Source organism: Chelonoidis abingdonii, chromosome 4 (genome assembly GCF_003597395.2).
Source record: "Chelonoidis abingdonii isolate Lonesome George chromosome 4, CheloAbing_2.0, whole genome shotgun sequence".
Taxonomy (NCBI): domain Eukaryota; kingdom Metazoa; phylum Chordata; order Testudines; family Testudinidae; genus Chelonoidis; species Chelonoidis abingdonii.
The window spans coordinates 121,860,873-121,876,329 of record NC_133772.1 but is presented as its reverse complement, the minus strand read 5'-3'; the positions used below and the strand labels follow the sequence as shown (position 1 = coordinate 121,876,329).

The window sequence follows — 15,457 nt, the reverse complement described above, 5'->3', positions numbered from 1 at the left end:
GTTCTCCCGGTCATCACAAACCCAGCTATCTACGTTTCTAATGATCAAATCTCCCATTACTAACACCTGCCTTTTCTTAGCAACTGGAGTTGCTAGGAATAAGGAAGTATTATTTACTCCTTCTGATAACACAAGAAGGAAGGGTCACCAAATAAAATTAATAGGCAGCAGGTTTTAAACAAAAGTATTTCTTCACACAATGCACTATCAACCTGTGGAACTTCTTGCCTGAGAATGTTGTGAAGGCAAAGATTGTAATAGGGTTCAAAAAGGAACTAGGTAAATTCATGGAGAATAGGTCCATCAATGGCTATTACCCAGGACAGACAGGATTGGTGTCCCTAGTCTCTTGTTTGCCAGAAGCTGGGAATAGGTGATATGGGGTGGATCACTTGATTACCTGTTGTGCTTCAGAGGGAACACCTGGCATTGGTCACTGTTGGAAGACAGGAATACGGGGCTAGATGGACCTCAGGTCTGACCCAGTAAGGCTGCATAAATGGTGTAAAAATGCAACACTTGGCAGGAAGTACTGTAAGGAACAACAAAGCAAATGGGTCCTGTGACTAATGACCATCAAAAGGGCCTCTGTTTTTTCTCCACAGCCTTTCATAGTTAAAGCAACAATTAGAGATGGTTTAATGATGGACTATTTACACACACACACACACACACACACTAAATAAATCAATCAGGCAGTAAGTTTGGCAACCTCACTTTATGCTAGCTTTGAAAAGAGAACAGGTGAGATGTGTGATGACGACACTGACTTTGTTTCTCCAAAGTTTCCTACCATAAAGGACAGCAATGCTAAAATCCAGCTTGCTATAGAAAGAGAAAATTTATTCTAAGTTGATGTGGTATTGAAGCCTGTCACTCTCAGTCCAGGCAGACACATTTGCACTAACCAGGCTCAAGCTAGCATACTAAAAATAAGCACAAGTGTTGCAGCTCCAGCAAAGACTCAGGCTACCACCTGAACTCAGACCTAGTAGGGGTCAGCTGACCTTGACAGCCCAAGATACTGCCTAAGCTGCAATATGCACACTTCTATTTTTAGTGTGCTAGCAGGGCTCCAGCTAGCACAAGCCTGTCTACCCATGGTTGGAGGCTTATGGCTAGCTGCAGTGTACACATGCTGCTGCACTCAGACAAGATACAGGGCATGTCAGCATTGCCAAACTTGTTTGTAATCAAGTTAAATACTACTCAGAGCTAAAGTCTCTTTACTAGCAAGCATTTAAGTTAACTCACCTAATGCGAGTAACAGTAGAGCGGAAGAGATGTATTCTTTCATAAAGCACCGCATCCACTCCAAGTTAGCGGTTGGGAGATACTACACAAGTTCTCAGCCCCCAGGGGCTTTTTTACACATTGTAAGTGATTGTTACTCTGAAACAGCCACCTGGTTCTACATTTCTGGACAGGCTGTATTAACTCAACATAGGGGAAAACTAAAGCTACACTGATATACTAACCCATGTCTCTCCCAGGAATGGCATTGCCACCCTACTATGCCTTGAATTTGTAGTTAACATTTACGAGTCCAGCTCTGTACGTGAGAAAACACAAAGTTACAATTAAGGATCCAGGGCCTCCATATCCCCCCTCAACACGAAAGCCATCCAAAAAGTGGAGGTAGTCATATTAAAAGCATTCTTTGAGCTCAGACAAAAAGCTTGGTACAGAGCAGATATGGCTGCTGTACAGTTGTGCACAAAGTTGAGGAATAGAGAACGCCACTTTGCAGAACTGAAATGACTAAGAACTGTTGCTACATGCAGAGCAGGGGTAGTGCCAACTTGTTTTTGACATGTGAAATTGATGTGGCAATATCTGAGAAGTCAGCAGTTCCAGCTTCCAAAAAAAGATCGTACTAGTTTCTTTGGCCCCACTTTGCTTACTGGAGTGCACCCAAGTTCTCTTTTGCCCTTTCCCCTCTGTGGAGCTTAAGTCTTGAATTCCTTGAATTCCACCCAGTTTTGTTTTGGAATTGAGTGTCAGACAGCCTAGACTCCATGGAGCTGTCCAAGCTTTCAAACAGATTTCAATAAGGTACATATAAGATGACACCTGCATGTCATTCCTATTGCTAGCACTTAGGCTGACAGCACTCCATTTTAGTGAAATCAAGTGTTGTGACTACACTGATAGTTCTAGAGTCAGCATTACACTTGTTTGACACCAACTAAATTAACATTGTCATGATATGAAAGGCAAGCACAAGTTCATTTATTTATAGCAAAGGTCTTGGGTTACAAAAGATCAGTCCTTGCCATCTTGAAGAAGAGATATGGGATAAGTTATTGCATACAACGTGTATTATAATTTAGCAGTAAGTCATTCATAAAAACATTTCCTTCCTACTGCTTTTTTGGTTCAGTGTCTCAATTTATATACACAAGTCAGCTTTACAAAACATTTACCACCACCGTTAAGTTAATGGTCTTTTATTGGAAAAACAAAACAAAAAAAAAAACTAGCATTTACAACTTGGAATGGACAAACTGTAATAGCTTGAACAGCGATGTTGATAGTTGTGCTGAAGTCCACAGGCTACTCTGCCAGCTCCAAGTCATGGTACAGAAGGTTTTAAAAATAGGAGAGAGTCCAAAGATGCTCCCTTGGTGAAGGTCTCTTTTAAAAATTTTGTGAACGGTAACAGCCTGACACCCGTTTCACTATAGTGCAATGCAGACAATGTTAAACCAATATTATAACAGACATGCCATCCATAGTTAAGATCATCTTTTGTGGAGCACAATGCTACATACAGGAGAACCATTCAACCTTTAGGGCATTTTCCTCTAAACTTTGCATCCTTTGACCATTTCTGCTGCATACCATCCTGAGGTATTAACTAATTTTGAAGTAAACCAGCTATGACAATTTACACTACAAATTGAACTAGAATCCACAATTGGACAAAATTGTGGATTTTTTAGGTTTTGTTTTTTTTAAATTAAATACAAATGTTTGACTGTGCTCAATTGTCAAGCTGCATGCATGAAAAACTGGCCAGCCCAAACAGTGTAATAGTGAACTCCTCAAAAGTTCCATTTGCTAATGACTAAGTGCTTCCTTTTTATTTTTTTTTTATTTTTAAAAGGTAGTACAGTTACTTATATTGTAAAACTGAAGTTTAACTTGATCTTTTGGGGACAGGACCACCAACCATTACATGCAGTTTGTGGACAGAAGGTATTTTGACATTCAGTTTTGCTATACAGAAACAGAATGAATAAATGAACATTTTTTGCAAGAGGTAAGTAAAAGATTCAATTTGATTCTTCTAGAGGGGGGAAAAAGGTGAAAGGAGGTCTTCATTTTGCAGTCATCATCTGTACGAATTCTGAAAATACAAAAAGTCATGGTGGTTTTTATATCTTCAAAGTAATTTTAACTTCACAAGGAAGTCTCTTAACTGCACTTGGCATAAACCTTCAGTGCATCTAAAAATCAAAACAAAGTGCTCTGATCAAGTCTTTTCACTCAATAATACAGACAGTTTAGTGAATTGTTAGAGTAATTCAAACTCCAAAATTACCAAGTTTAAATAACACCCAGCAAGCTTTACTTAAGTTTATAAGTGATTTCACAAACAGAACAAGAGCATCTTTTTCTACCTTCATAGTTCACTTGTCCATCTCCATCAATATCTGCTTCTCTGATCATTTCATCTACTTCTTCATCTGTTAGCTTTTCTCCTAAGTTTGTCATAACATGACGTAGTTCTGCTGCACTGATATAACCATTGCCATCCTGTGAGGAAGATAGTTACACAGGGTTTAAAATGACAATTTAGAAGACTGGAACATAAGCCTAGCTGAGATTGTTCTATATTAAACTCGGGTCTCCAGTAACTGACTTTGAAATTATTCTCCCAGGTACCCTGAGGCATCAGTGACCTAGTACCCAGCCTGGAGGCCTGGTGCCCTGTACATCTTATCCAACCACAGAGAATGTTATAGCCATGCCTTCTAAAGCATAGAGGATGGAGGCATTACATGAGGACTGCGTGTTCCAGAACAAAAGTGAAGTCTGCTATACTTATTTGGACCAGGTAAGTAGCCTTATCTGATTAGGTCTTTGTATGCCTCAATATACATCTTTGACTCTTTCACCCAGGTAAGCACACACCTACATTTGAATCATATATACTAGTTTGGAGTTGTGGTTCTTAGAATTTCCAAATGTTTCCAGACAGTTTCTGAAAGTCTCCAGTACCCTGGAGAACAGAATGGTAATTTATCTTTCAATTTGGGTTTCTTTAATTTCAGTATGTCAGCCCAGTGTGTTCAATAACTTAATTCCTCCTGCCAAGAGAAGGAAAGAGCAGCAAGTTGACCTCTTGTACCATCACATCCTCAACCAACTGCTGGTTTCCCTAGAGAGGCTTCCTGGGCAATAAGATCTAGAGTACACAAAGCACATTAAGAAATGATCCCAACTCCACCCACAAGCCACAGCACAGAACCTAGAATGGCAGAAGTGGACTTGAAGCCAGCCTTCTCCAGTGTCCCCATTACTTGCGCTAGTGGAGAAAAACTGTTCTAGATCTGGGTTTGGGTAATTACCTAGTTTAATAGCTATGGTCACTTTAAGGCTGTCCTGTTAAGTCTAGTGATGTGAAGACATCTGTAAAGTTATCTTACACAATCAAAGGGGGGAAAAAACTCTATCAAGTAGAGAGAAGACGATGTTCTTGTGCTCATGTCTGTCCTTTGAGAAAAACAGAGAGGTTCTGCTTCTGATAACAAGCTTCCCATAAGCAGCTTCAAACCCAACAATCTGAACACAGAGGCTATTAAGCTTCACCTCCTCATACATATTACGAGTTGAACAAGTGATCTCAACTTTATGAAAAGTCTTCATACAGGTGTGCAAAGCCCTCTGCACCTGTGTTCAGGTACTTTGCTTATGTCATAAGGCTGGGGGAAGTGGAGACACCTTTGATACTAAAATAGGAACAAGTCTAATCACTCCAATTTCCTGAGAGAAGGCCTACCAGGGATTCTGGCAAGAAAGAGTCTGACACCCCCCCACCCATCATCTAGGGGAGCAGTTTCAGCAAGTCTACTCTATAATATCAGAAATAAGTTTTCCTCCTACTGCTGGTAGAAGGGCTTATACCCACCTTCCAGGCAAGCATAGGGCAATTCTGGGAGAAAGATGTTCGTCATTAAAAACTGTTCAAAAAGTCTGTCTGTAGCTTTGGATTCTAGCAGTACCTTGTCAAAGACTCGGAATGCCTCACGGATTTCTTCCTCACTGTCAGTGTCTTTCATTTTTCTGGCCATCATGGTCAAAAACTCAGGGAAATCGATAGTACCATTGCCTTAAAAACACAGAAATTGATCTGTACTTTAGGAGTCCCATCATTTCCTTGATACCAAAGCTAGTTTTAGAGTCAGGAAGAGACAAGTGTCATATGACTGATCAAGTATTTAAAAGCTACCTTCCGGTTTTATACTAAAACCATAGAGGCTTCCAAGAACTTTGTAAGTTGTCACCCTTAAGTCAGTCTCTTCCCCAAAATTGTTAATATCGCATTTTTTGCTCTAGAATGCTCAAGCAACCACTAAAAATATGGCTGTAATGAGGACTATTGAATGGACTGCTACTTCCTCTCCAGACCTACACCCCAGAACTCTTCAGTTCACCATCCTAGGTAATTAAGAGTCTGCTCCTAGTGTGCCATGTTAGATGAGGATTGTGTTAATGAGACTCAGTCTGATACTTTGAGTTGCAGATAGTGTATGCATTTATATTCACTTTGAAGACCAAGAAGTGAATAAGAGTGACAACTGAGCTAAAACCCTAATCTGCTGGGGTAGATTTCATCTGGATCTCCAGAAGGAAAAAAAGATTCTAGAGTGGATGTTTAGCAGCAATCAATACAAAGACTTTAAACAACGTGACCACACAATTAAAGTATTATAATATATGCTTACTTATAATGAGAAACATGCTTATAATCAATCTTCTGGAAACTGTGGACCTTAGAGACCTGATTTTGAGAGGTGAAGAGCATCTGGGTAAGCTGCAATTTTTCAGCACCTCTCAAAAATCCAGACCTACATGGCCTAATAAGTATTCCTCTGCCACTGCAGAGTCATCACCACACCCCATCTTTTCCCGTATTACGGCATCTTTCCCCATTGACAGGAAATCCCTAACACCTCAGAATACTAGGGAATGCTATCAATTAAAGGCAACTGAGAAGGTGTGTAGTAAAAGAGCAAACAGCCTATCTGAAGTCCAGTAGAGGCTACATCTTGTTTTTAGGCTATATTTTGACCATGTCCATTTACTGTTAAAAGTAACTTAATGTGACCAGAGACATGTCTTGTGATGCTGGAAAAACAGGTGCCAACTCACGCTAAGTCCCCATGCCTCACTGGAATATTGACAAATGGCTAGATGAGATCAGTCTGGTTCACGTGTGTCAGTATTGCTAAAAAAAGGTATTAGAGTTAAACACAAAGCAGATGTTTCTAATGCATGCAGCAATTTAAAAGCATTCAATGAAGTCTAATCTCTCTTAAAAAACATCTGTATCCCATATTATAAGGCAATATTTGAGCATTTGCATCGTGACCATCTAACTGAACAAGTCACCAGACAGGAGAGAAACATTAACTACCGTGAAACGTGAAAGTGTTTATCATGCCCGACAAGCAAGGACCATTGATATATTTGACACCAGATGAACTATTGTAGAAGAGGACAAGCAACTTGTTGATTGCTCACTTGCACAACTTTTGTTGATCATGAGGAGCTGCAGGGAGAATTTTTTCCATCAGAGAAGTTTGCAGCTCAAAGCACAAGAGGAAAGGGAATAAAAATCCCTAACAAGGTGGAACTGTATCTCTATGTTGTTTGGACTCTGAGGGACAAGGATTACTAAGCATAAGCAAAAGATCCCCAGGGTTTAGCCTGGGTTAGCTCTCAAGGATGTATAGAGCTTGCTTATTACGGCTTTTTATTTTCTGAAACAAAATTGGAATTCATTTGAGTGTGCATGCATGCCTTAACCTTGTAAATAACTCATTTCCTTATTAATAAGTCTTTAGGATAGTTTATTATAAGATTTGCTACAAGCACTGTCTTTGGTGTGAGATCTAAGGTGCAACTGACCTGAGGTAAATGACTGGTCATCTGGGAATGGGAGTAACCTGAATATTGCTGTGATCTTTGGTGTAAAGAACCATTGATCACAAAGGAAAGCTTACCTGGGTGGCCAGACTGATGTAAGTACCCAAGGCAACTATCTGTGACTACATGTTAAGTCTAATGCCTGAGAAGTTTACACTTGATAACTGGTTGGCGAAATCTACATATAGAACTCACACCCAGTTTGGGGTTTGTGCCCCATTTCCTCAGTCTGCCCCAATGTTGGTACCCAGAGTCTTGTGTCAAGCCATCCTACTGTGGCATATCTATTAGATCAAGGTTTGCACTCATGTTTTATTAGCCTTGTTGCTGTTTTAACAGTTTCCAATCTAGTTTTTTTTAGTGTTCAGTAATTCCTTTAGAGGGCCAATAGTGTGTACACAGCTATATTGATTTTGAAGCTTACTTTTAACTCACAGAAGAAAAAAAAAGTTACCTATTTTCAATTCTTGGAAGATTCTTAGTGGTTGGCACAATCTGTCAATCAAATTGATTGCCACCCCAAACAGATAAAAGCTTGGAATTTACTTTAAAGAAGTGTCCAATGCAGGGGGTTATAGCACATCATCCTACTACAAATAATAGCACAAATTAAATTTAATAAAAAGGATAGCATACGCTCACTATATTGGAGCCCTGAGATTCAGACTCATTCAATTTTCAGGCTAGATTTCATGACACTTAGTAGAAGAATCAGACAAGTCACTAATAATTACACTACAAGAGTATTGCCTCGGCAACCAAAAATGGAAGGTGGTTCCTGGACACTTGTGCCCTAAGCAATTTGCAAGTAATTGTATCCTGCACTTCACAAGTAGTTTTGATTTTCATTTTGAGTGTCTTCACAAAGGTCAAATAGTCACTTCCTCTTTCAATATACTTTACACTCTTATCAGAGGCACTAAGAATTTCCTAATATACTGTTAATATCATTGTAGTTAAAATTTTCCTCCCATGACAGAGCCAGTATGAAGCACCTTCCCTTTGCATATCCATGAATCTGAAGCAAGCTTTGAACACAATTCTGGTGTTACCCTTTCTGGCATCCATTTACCCAAGTCAATCTCTAAGAGAAGGCTTCCCCCCTTTCGTGAGATAGGCTTTGTTTATTAGACTGATAGGAAGTTAACTCCAGGTTTTATTCTTAATTCCTAACCTAGTTTAAGAGAAGAAAGAAAAGTCAGTTTTTACCACATGGCCAATACAATGGATTAAAATATATAAAATAAATTAAGATTAGGTTAACCACTGAGACGAGGATGGGATGGGTAACTGAACAGATATGGGAAAGCTACTTGGTACTCCATGAGCTATAGTTTGCAGCAATTCAGGAGGTGGGGGAAAAAAAAAAACACAACAAAAAAACCAAGTAATGAGGAAAGAAACTGAACCCTGGATAGAAGCCATGAGCAGGACACAGATGCAGAAGCCCTTATCAGTATTATATTTTGACACTGACTATCTCATTTGTATATCTACTGGTATAGTTAATATGAACATAGATGTTACCATTAAGGTTAATATGAAAATCAAATGGTTGCTTTATGTAGAAAACAGTTAAAAAAACCAAACCCTATATAGCTTTTGACCAAATTTTAATGGATTACTATCAAAAGGAAAGAGCAGGACTTGAGAGGCTGTATTACCCAGCTCAAACCCAAACTTGTAGCGTGCACACTCACCATGAATAAAACACTGCCAACTGCATCTTCCCCACACTTACCATCAGCATCTACCTCGTTGATCATATCCTGTAATTCTGCTTCTGTTGGGTTTTGACCCAGTGACCTCATGACAGTCCCAAGCTCTTTTGTTGTGATGGTGCCATCACCATCTTTGTCAAATAAGGAGAAAGCTTCCTTGAACTCTGAAGACAGAAACAGCTCCATTATTAAATACTATGACCACCACCAAACAGTACCAAAATATGTTTAGTGACAGAAAATTGATCCCAATGTCCATGCCATAGGATTTAAAAATGCACTTTGTCTGCAGTCTGTACTAGAAGACTAATGTTTTAATACTTTAGATTTGTATTTTCTGAAAAATGTATCACGTGTGCAAGCCACTGCCCTCTAACCACCCTCCCTAGCCTGTATGTTACATCAGGCTGTGTGAGTTTTGGATAAGCACATGCTACCCTGTTTACAAGTTACTCAGTTGGGTCAAGTCCATTTCTCATCAACAGCACTTATTTGTGGGGGGAGTGAGTAATGAAGAACCCAGTGTTTCAAACAGTTTGTGGACAATACTCTGAGCAAAGATTAGAGAAACAAGGGAGTTAGCCAGACATCCCTGACAGAGAAACTTTTCATTTATCAGTTATTTTTGAATTACTAACATAATAGTGACCAATCAATAAATTAGATAGGCTCTCAAAAGTTTAGACCAGGGATAGGCAACCTATGGCATGTGTGCCAAAGGCAGCACACAAGCTGATTTTCAGTGGCACTCGCACTCCCTGGGTCCTGGTCACTGATCTGAGGGGCTCTGCATTTTAATTTAATTTTAAATGAAGCTTCTTAAACATTTTAAAAACCTTATTTACTTTACATACAACAATAGTTTAGTTATATAGTACAGACTTATAGAAAGAAATCTTCCAAAAAGGTTAAAATGTATTACTGGCAAGCAAAACCTTAAATCAGAGTGAATAAATGAAGACTCGGCACGCCACTTCCGAAAGGTTGCCAACCCCTGGTTTAGACCCAATGCTTTACCCTCTTAGCCATTTCCTCTAATTTAGAAAGGCAGTGTTAGATTAGAGATGATTTAAGAGGAAAAAAAAAAAAGTTTCCTTACATATGTTGCCAACACAAGAGAGAATACAAAGTTTTAAAGATTTGGCTTGTAAAAGCAAATGGTGGCAAGTAAAGTGGGGTGCACGTGGTTCAGTTTCATTTTCAATCTCAGGAAAGAGTCTACTGTTGCAATGTTTGGACTCCAAACTTTGGAAGTGACTATTTAGCTCTGTTTTGAATTAACTGGATTTTAAATATTTCTATAAGATTTGTTTTTAAAAGTCACACCAGACCTAGGTGCTGGGCCTTAATTATCCAAAGAAGCGTACCTTCAGCTTCTTTAAAACACAAATTTCTCAAGAGGGAAGAGCAATTATGTGCCAGAACTTTTAGAGACTCAATGAAGATTGCCTATATTGCTTGTCGACTGATATTCAAGCTCAGGAGAGAATATCCAGCAGTGTTTTAGAAATATTTTCCAACATTCAAAGGAGATGTTGGATCTCCTTTGGCTCACCAATTCTCCCTTTTCTTTTGGCTCACTAGTTTCCTTTGGCTCACCAATTTTCTTAATTGGGATACTTACCAGCAATCTGTTCTTCAGTCAGCTGATCAGCCTACATGAAGAGTAGAAAGTTATTTTAGAAAACTGTTTTTCTATAGCTCTGTCAAGCCATGAGATGCAATACAAACTTTGTAAGGAAGTTTACATTTATACAGCACCTTTCAACCCCAGAAATCCAAGAGTACTCAATACACAGAAGAATGATTTCACCCACCAATAGGGTGCAGCAACATCTAAGACTCAGTGGAATAGCTAATGCTGCAAAGAGACACTACACATTCTAGGACTAGTTAAGAATTCCATAGCCAGATCAAGTTTAGGGAGAAATTCAATATGGCCAAGTTTAAGGCACAAAGCAGATATCCCCTAGTGATTCAACATGACCCAAGTGTTTCCTGGAGATAATCCATCACAATATTGACCTAGCACAGTTTTTTAGCTTGTGATAGAATAGTACCACGATTGCAAGATCTGGACTTCCGTCATGTTCTTAGAATTACATGCTTTTCTGTCAGCATCTCATTTGTTATGCCATTTAGCTAAAGTAACAGCTCCATTAGGTAGCAATGTCACCATGCAATGAAAGGTCTTCATTAAGCTACAGTTTGTTAGGTTCATGCCATTTACAATAATTAAATACCATGTTGTGAGACCACCAATACATCTGAAATCAGCAGATAACTGCATTTGTGTTTTGTTGGGCCCACAACAGAACCAAACACATTCCTTTAACACAAGACATTTTATCCTTCGCTTTTTTGGGAGGAGAGGAGTGTGTGTGTGTGGGTGGGTGGGGGGCAGTTCAAAAAACAAAACAAAACACAACACACTTTGAAGCTTTCTCCAGCCCATAGATTCAGAGAACAATTTATAACAGGTTTCAAAAAGGAACCAGATAAGTTCATGGAGGATGGGTCCATCAATGGCTATAAGCCAGGATGGACAGAGATGGTGTCCCTAGCCTCTGTTTGTCAGAAGCTGGGAATGAGCGACCGGGAATGGATCACATGGTGATTACCTGTTCTGCTCATTCCCACCTGGCATTGGCCATTGTTGGAAGACAGGATACTGGGCTAGAGGGACCTTTGGTCTGAACCAGTATGGCCGTTCTTATGTTCTAACAACTGTGTAGACTTGTATTATCTTCCTTTAGGGGAAAGGAAAAACTCCACTTAATTGGTTTCAGTATTTTTAGAGGATGGTGTGGTACCAGATTAATCATATTTGGTTTCCTAGCACCCCTGTGCTTTTCACTCTATTATTTTAATAAAATCATTTTTATACCAAATTCAGAAACTATAACAACGTTTAACTGATCAGTTAGGAAGGATACCAAGATGCTCCTAATCTCTCCTGGGAAACAGCAATAATTTTAAGTCAGGAGCAGTTAGCTACAGTAAAGTAGCTATTTTTATGAAGAAATTGTATCATATCCTAGTGTGAAATAAGCTGTATATTTGTTACATGCTTTGTTGGTCTCTGGACGATAGGGTTGAAAGGTTGTTGTGTGCATTAAACATATGCACATACACACACACACACACACCCCCCAAAGCACTTCCATCTGTAGTTAGACTACTTTTATGGATATTTTACAAAACGATAGTGATTGAAGAAATTATTTCTACTGAATTATTTAATTGGAGCCTCATATGGACTAAGCTGTAGTTTGTGTGTGTGTTTAAGAATATTAAAACATAACTGTAAACGGTTTGAGGACCAGGGCCCACTCTGTATTACTCTCACTAAAGAGATTCTCTTAAGTGAAACGGAAAAAGTCATTTACATAGCATGACATATCAGAGCAATGCTCTGCAGAACAGGAAATAGAGCCACACCTCAATAGAGAGAAACTCAGATCCACAGCATCAGTTTGAAGCCCCTCCAATTTGAAACTGACAATATTCTGGTCTTCAAGCAGCATTTATGTTTACTTTTGAAAGCTGACCTTGCACAGCATCCAGTTCACCCTCCTAAGCAACAGGCACAAACACTGTCTGATCACCCTAGCTACCAGGGCAAAGGTACGTAACACCAGAAAAATCACTCAACCCAGCCAAGTCATAAAATCCTGTCCCAGTGACCTCAGCCTTCCCCCAACAGGAAGGGAGAAGTGAAGGGGGTGTGGTGGGGAACACCCAGCATGGCCCGCAGTCACATTTGGCAATCTGCACCCCAGCTTTCACAGCTCCTATAGGAAGCCAAAGCTGAAGGGAGGGGAGAATCTCTCAATCCAGTGTCATTAAGAGTACAAGCAGCAGAGAATCCTGTGGCACCTTATAGACTAACAGACGTTTTGGAGCGTGAGCTTTCGTGGGTGAATACCCAGCCACGAAAGCTCACGCTCCAAAACGTCTGTTAGTCTATAAGGTGCCACAGGATTCTCTGCTGCTTTTACAGATCCAGACTAACACGGCTACCCCTCTGATATTAAGAGTACAGTGTTGCAGTCCAGCAACCTGGTGTTCAGAGCAGACTGAACAGAGGCAGACCCCACAGCCTAGTCTATGCACAAGTGATGCACTTTTAAAGTGAACATGGACAACGCAAATGTTAGAAATCCAGGTCTGTGTTAAAGAAAACCCAAGTAAGGCAAGCACCTCTTCTCCTAGAGCGCAACAGGCACCTCTGTACACCAAGCAAAGGGATCAGCAGCCACCAACTGCTGGAGTGCTCCCACCCCACCCCCCAAGCAGAACAGGGCCGGCTCCAGGCCCCAGCGCGTGCTTGGGGCGGCATGCCGCGGGGGGCGCTCTGCCGGTTGCCGGGAGGGCGGCAGGCGGTTCGGGTGGACCTCCCGCAGGCGCCTGCGGGAGGTCCGCGGGACCGGCGAGCGGCAGAGCGCCCCCCCCCCGCGGCGTGCCGCGCCGCCGTGCTTGGGGAAGCGAAATGGCAAGAGGCGGCCCTGAAGCAGAAGCAACTGCTGCTCTCGCTATTGTCCAATATCCTCTCTTGGTCCTTTGGTTAGGAGCGTGATTCAGCTGCGGAATCTCTCTGCCAGCTCCAGATGCCTGTCCATCCTCTTCAGCTCCCAGTCCCCCCTTCCCACTTCATTGAGGGAGCCAAGCAGCTACTCCTCAGGAGCCACCCGTTCCCATGCGCATCCAGAGTCCTGTCTCCAGTGAGGAAGCCAGACCCCTTCCGGAAAGATAAAGGCTCCAGTGTTGTAGCTGCTGCTCTCCTCCCACTAACCCCAGGCAGAAACTGGAAAGTTTCTAATGGAAACGACGCACACTGCGGCCCTGTCTCACCCCCTTGGGGCTGGCGAGGAAGAGGAGGAGACATGATGTAATGCAGCCTGCGAAGGATTTGGCGTTACTGCGTTTAAGGATTGGGGGGTAAGAGCGCAGCAGCCGCAGAGTCCTGGCCTCCCCTACCCCAGCCACCCTGCGCAGTGCAGCTGGTGCTGAAATTGGGATTGTTATCTTCATCCCTAGTGCCCCCCGCGGGAACCCTATTCCCAGCCCGAGCGGGGAGAGGAGCAGGGAGCCTCGGGGGTGCCATCGCCCACCCCAGCCATGGAGGGATGGGGAGGGGCAAGCCCCGCTAGCTCCTGCTGTCCCCCGCCCCGCTAAGGAAGGGGATACCCCCGTCTGGCACCCGCCTCTTCCCATCCAGGGGCACCGGGCAGAGCCCTAGAGCAGCCGCTGTAGCCGGCGGCACAGGGCGCCCCGCACCTCCTGCCCTAGTGGTGGCTCAGCCATTCCTCTCCCCCCGGACTGCAGCGCAGAGTCACTGCCCGCTCCGGGCTCGGGGGCAGCATCCCAGCCAGCCCGCCCAGGCGCCCAGAGGGACCGGCCCTAGCTCTTGGCAAGGGACGGGAGCGGGCACTGCCAGCAGCCACGAGAGCGACAGCTTCCTAGCCAGGCCCCAGCTCACCGCCGCGCCGGGGGAGAGGCGCCCTCCCATCCCAGCGAGCAGCCCGGGAGCGGAGAGTCAGTAGCAGCAGGTCCCATCGCTGCGCGATGCAAGGGACAGCGGCCATGCGGCGCAGGGAAACAGCCTGGGGCGAGGCGGATCTGTGGGCTTCCGCCCGGCTGCCCAGTCTCGCCTCAGATGGGCAGGGTAGGGGGGGAGAAGATCGGCAGCCCCCGCCGCTCATTCACCCCGCTGCTAGGGCCCGGGAAGAGGAAGAGGGGCTGCAGCCGCTGAGCCAGATTAACTCCCACCCGATTCCCCACCGCGGGTGGGCAAGCAGAGGAAGACGGGCTCCAAACCAAACGCCACGCGGTTTCCCCAGTCCCTCCCAACGGCAAGGCAGCTCAGCAGCAGCTCGTCCCAAGCCAGCCATCTCCACTGCGATGGCAAATCCAGATGCGTCCGGGCCTCCCGGCCAGGCCAGCTCCAAAGTCAGCCCCACCAGCCGGTGCACGCCAGCTACCTACCATTGCGTAGGGGTGGTTGCGCTGGGTTAGGTAGCTGCTGGTGCTGCTACACGGGCTGCTCAAGCAAAGGAGCAGGAGCTGCAGCGGCTGCTACTTCCTCCGAGCGGCTCCCCCCTGACAAATGCTGTAGGTGTGAGCCTGCACCTCCCTGCTATATATGTAGGGCTGTATCCCTCCGCCGGAGTAGCGTCTCTCTCTCTCCTCCCAGCCTCTGCCCGTGTGAGAGTGACTGCAGCGGGCAGCCCTGCCCCTATGCTCAGCCCCTCCCCGTCAGGCTCACTCCCCTCTGCCAGCCCAGCTGGCAAGCGGGGCAGGCTTTCCCTCTGCCCAGCAGGCGCCGTGCAGGGACAGCAGTGCACGCTGCCTGCCAGGGGTGCAGCACACGCTTACCAGTGGTTAGCGATGGACTGCCCTGATTTAACTCAGATATAGAATGAGCTTTCACCAGGATGGGCCCCGGGCATCTGAGGACCCTGGGGGATGGCAGGTGCCTTGCTACCCAAACCCTCAATCAGAAGCCCCACAATGGAAGCAGCGGTAAGAGCCACATACTTGACATATTATACAGGTGGCAGCAAAGAATGAATGGT

General features: G+C 43.6%; 1 protein-coding gene across 2 annotated transcripts; it reads right to left on the bottom strand.

Annotated features, from left to right (window-relative positions):
• Nucleotides 1–2,210: 2,210 nt before the first annotated feature.
• CALM1 (calmodulin 1) lies at nucleotides 2,211–15,089 on the bottom strand. Of its 2 annotated transcripts, none has more exons than XM_032766523.2 (6): nucleotides 14,868–15,089; nucleotides 10,504–10,534; nucleotides 8,900–9,043; nucleotides 5,232–5,338; nucleotides 3,627–3,762; nucleotides 2,211–3,352 (listed from the first exon to the last, which is right to left on the bottom strand). In XM_032766523.2, the coding sequence occupies exons 1-6, from the start codon at nucleotides 14,868–14,870 to the stop codon at nucleotides 3,324–3,326; spliced, it is 450 nt and encodes a 149-aa protein (XP_032622414.1). In that variant the 5' UTR covers nucleotides 14,871–15,089; the 3' UTR covers nucleotides 2,211–3,323. The 2 variants fall into 2 exon arrangements, with proteins under 2 accessions (XP_032622414.1, XP_074921741.1); XM_075065640.1 differs by lacking the exon at nucleotides 14,868–15,089 and adding an exon at nucleotides 13,994–14,017.
• Between the last annotated feature and the right edge of the window lie 368 nt (nucleotides 15,090–15,457).

What these genes read in the sequence shown, in the direction of transcription:
- CALM1 (XM_075065640.1), bottom strand. An exon ending in CATTCCGAGTCTTTGACAAG is followed by an intron (nt 3,763 to 5,231) that starts GTACTGCTAGAA and finishes TCTTCCTCACAG; the next exon opens with GATGGCAATGGTTATATCAG. An exon ending in TGGACAAGTGAACTATGAAG is followed by an intron (nt 3,353 to 3,626) that starts GTAGAAAAAGAT and finishes TTGTATTTTCAG; the next exon opens with AATTCGTACAGATGATGACT.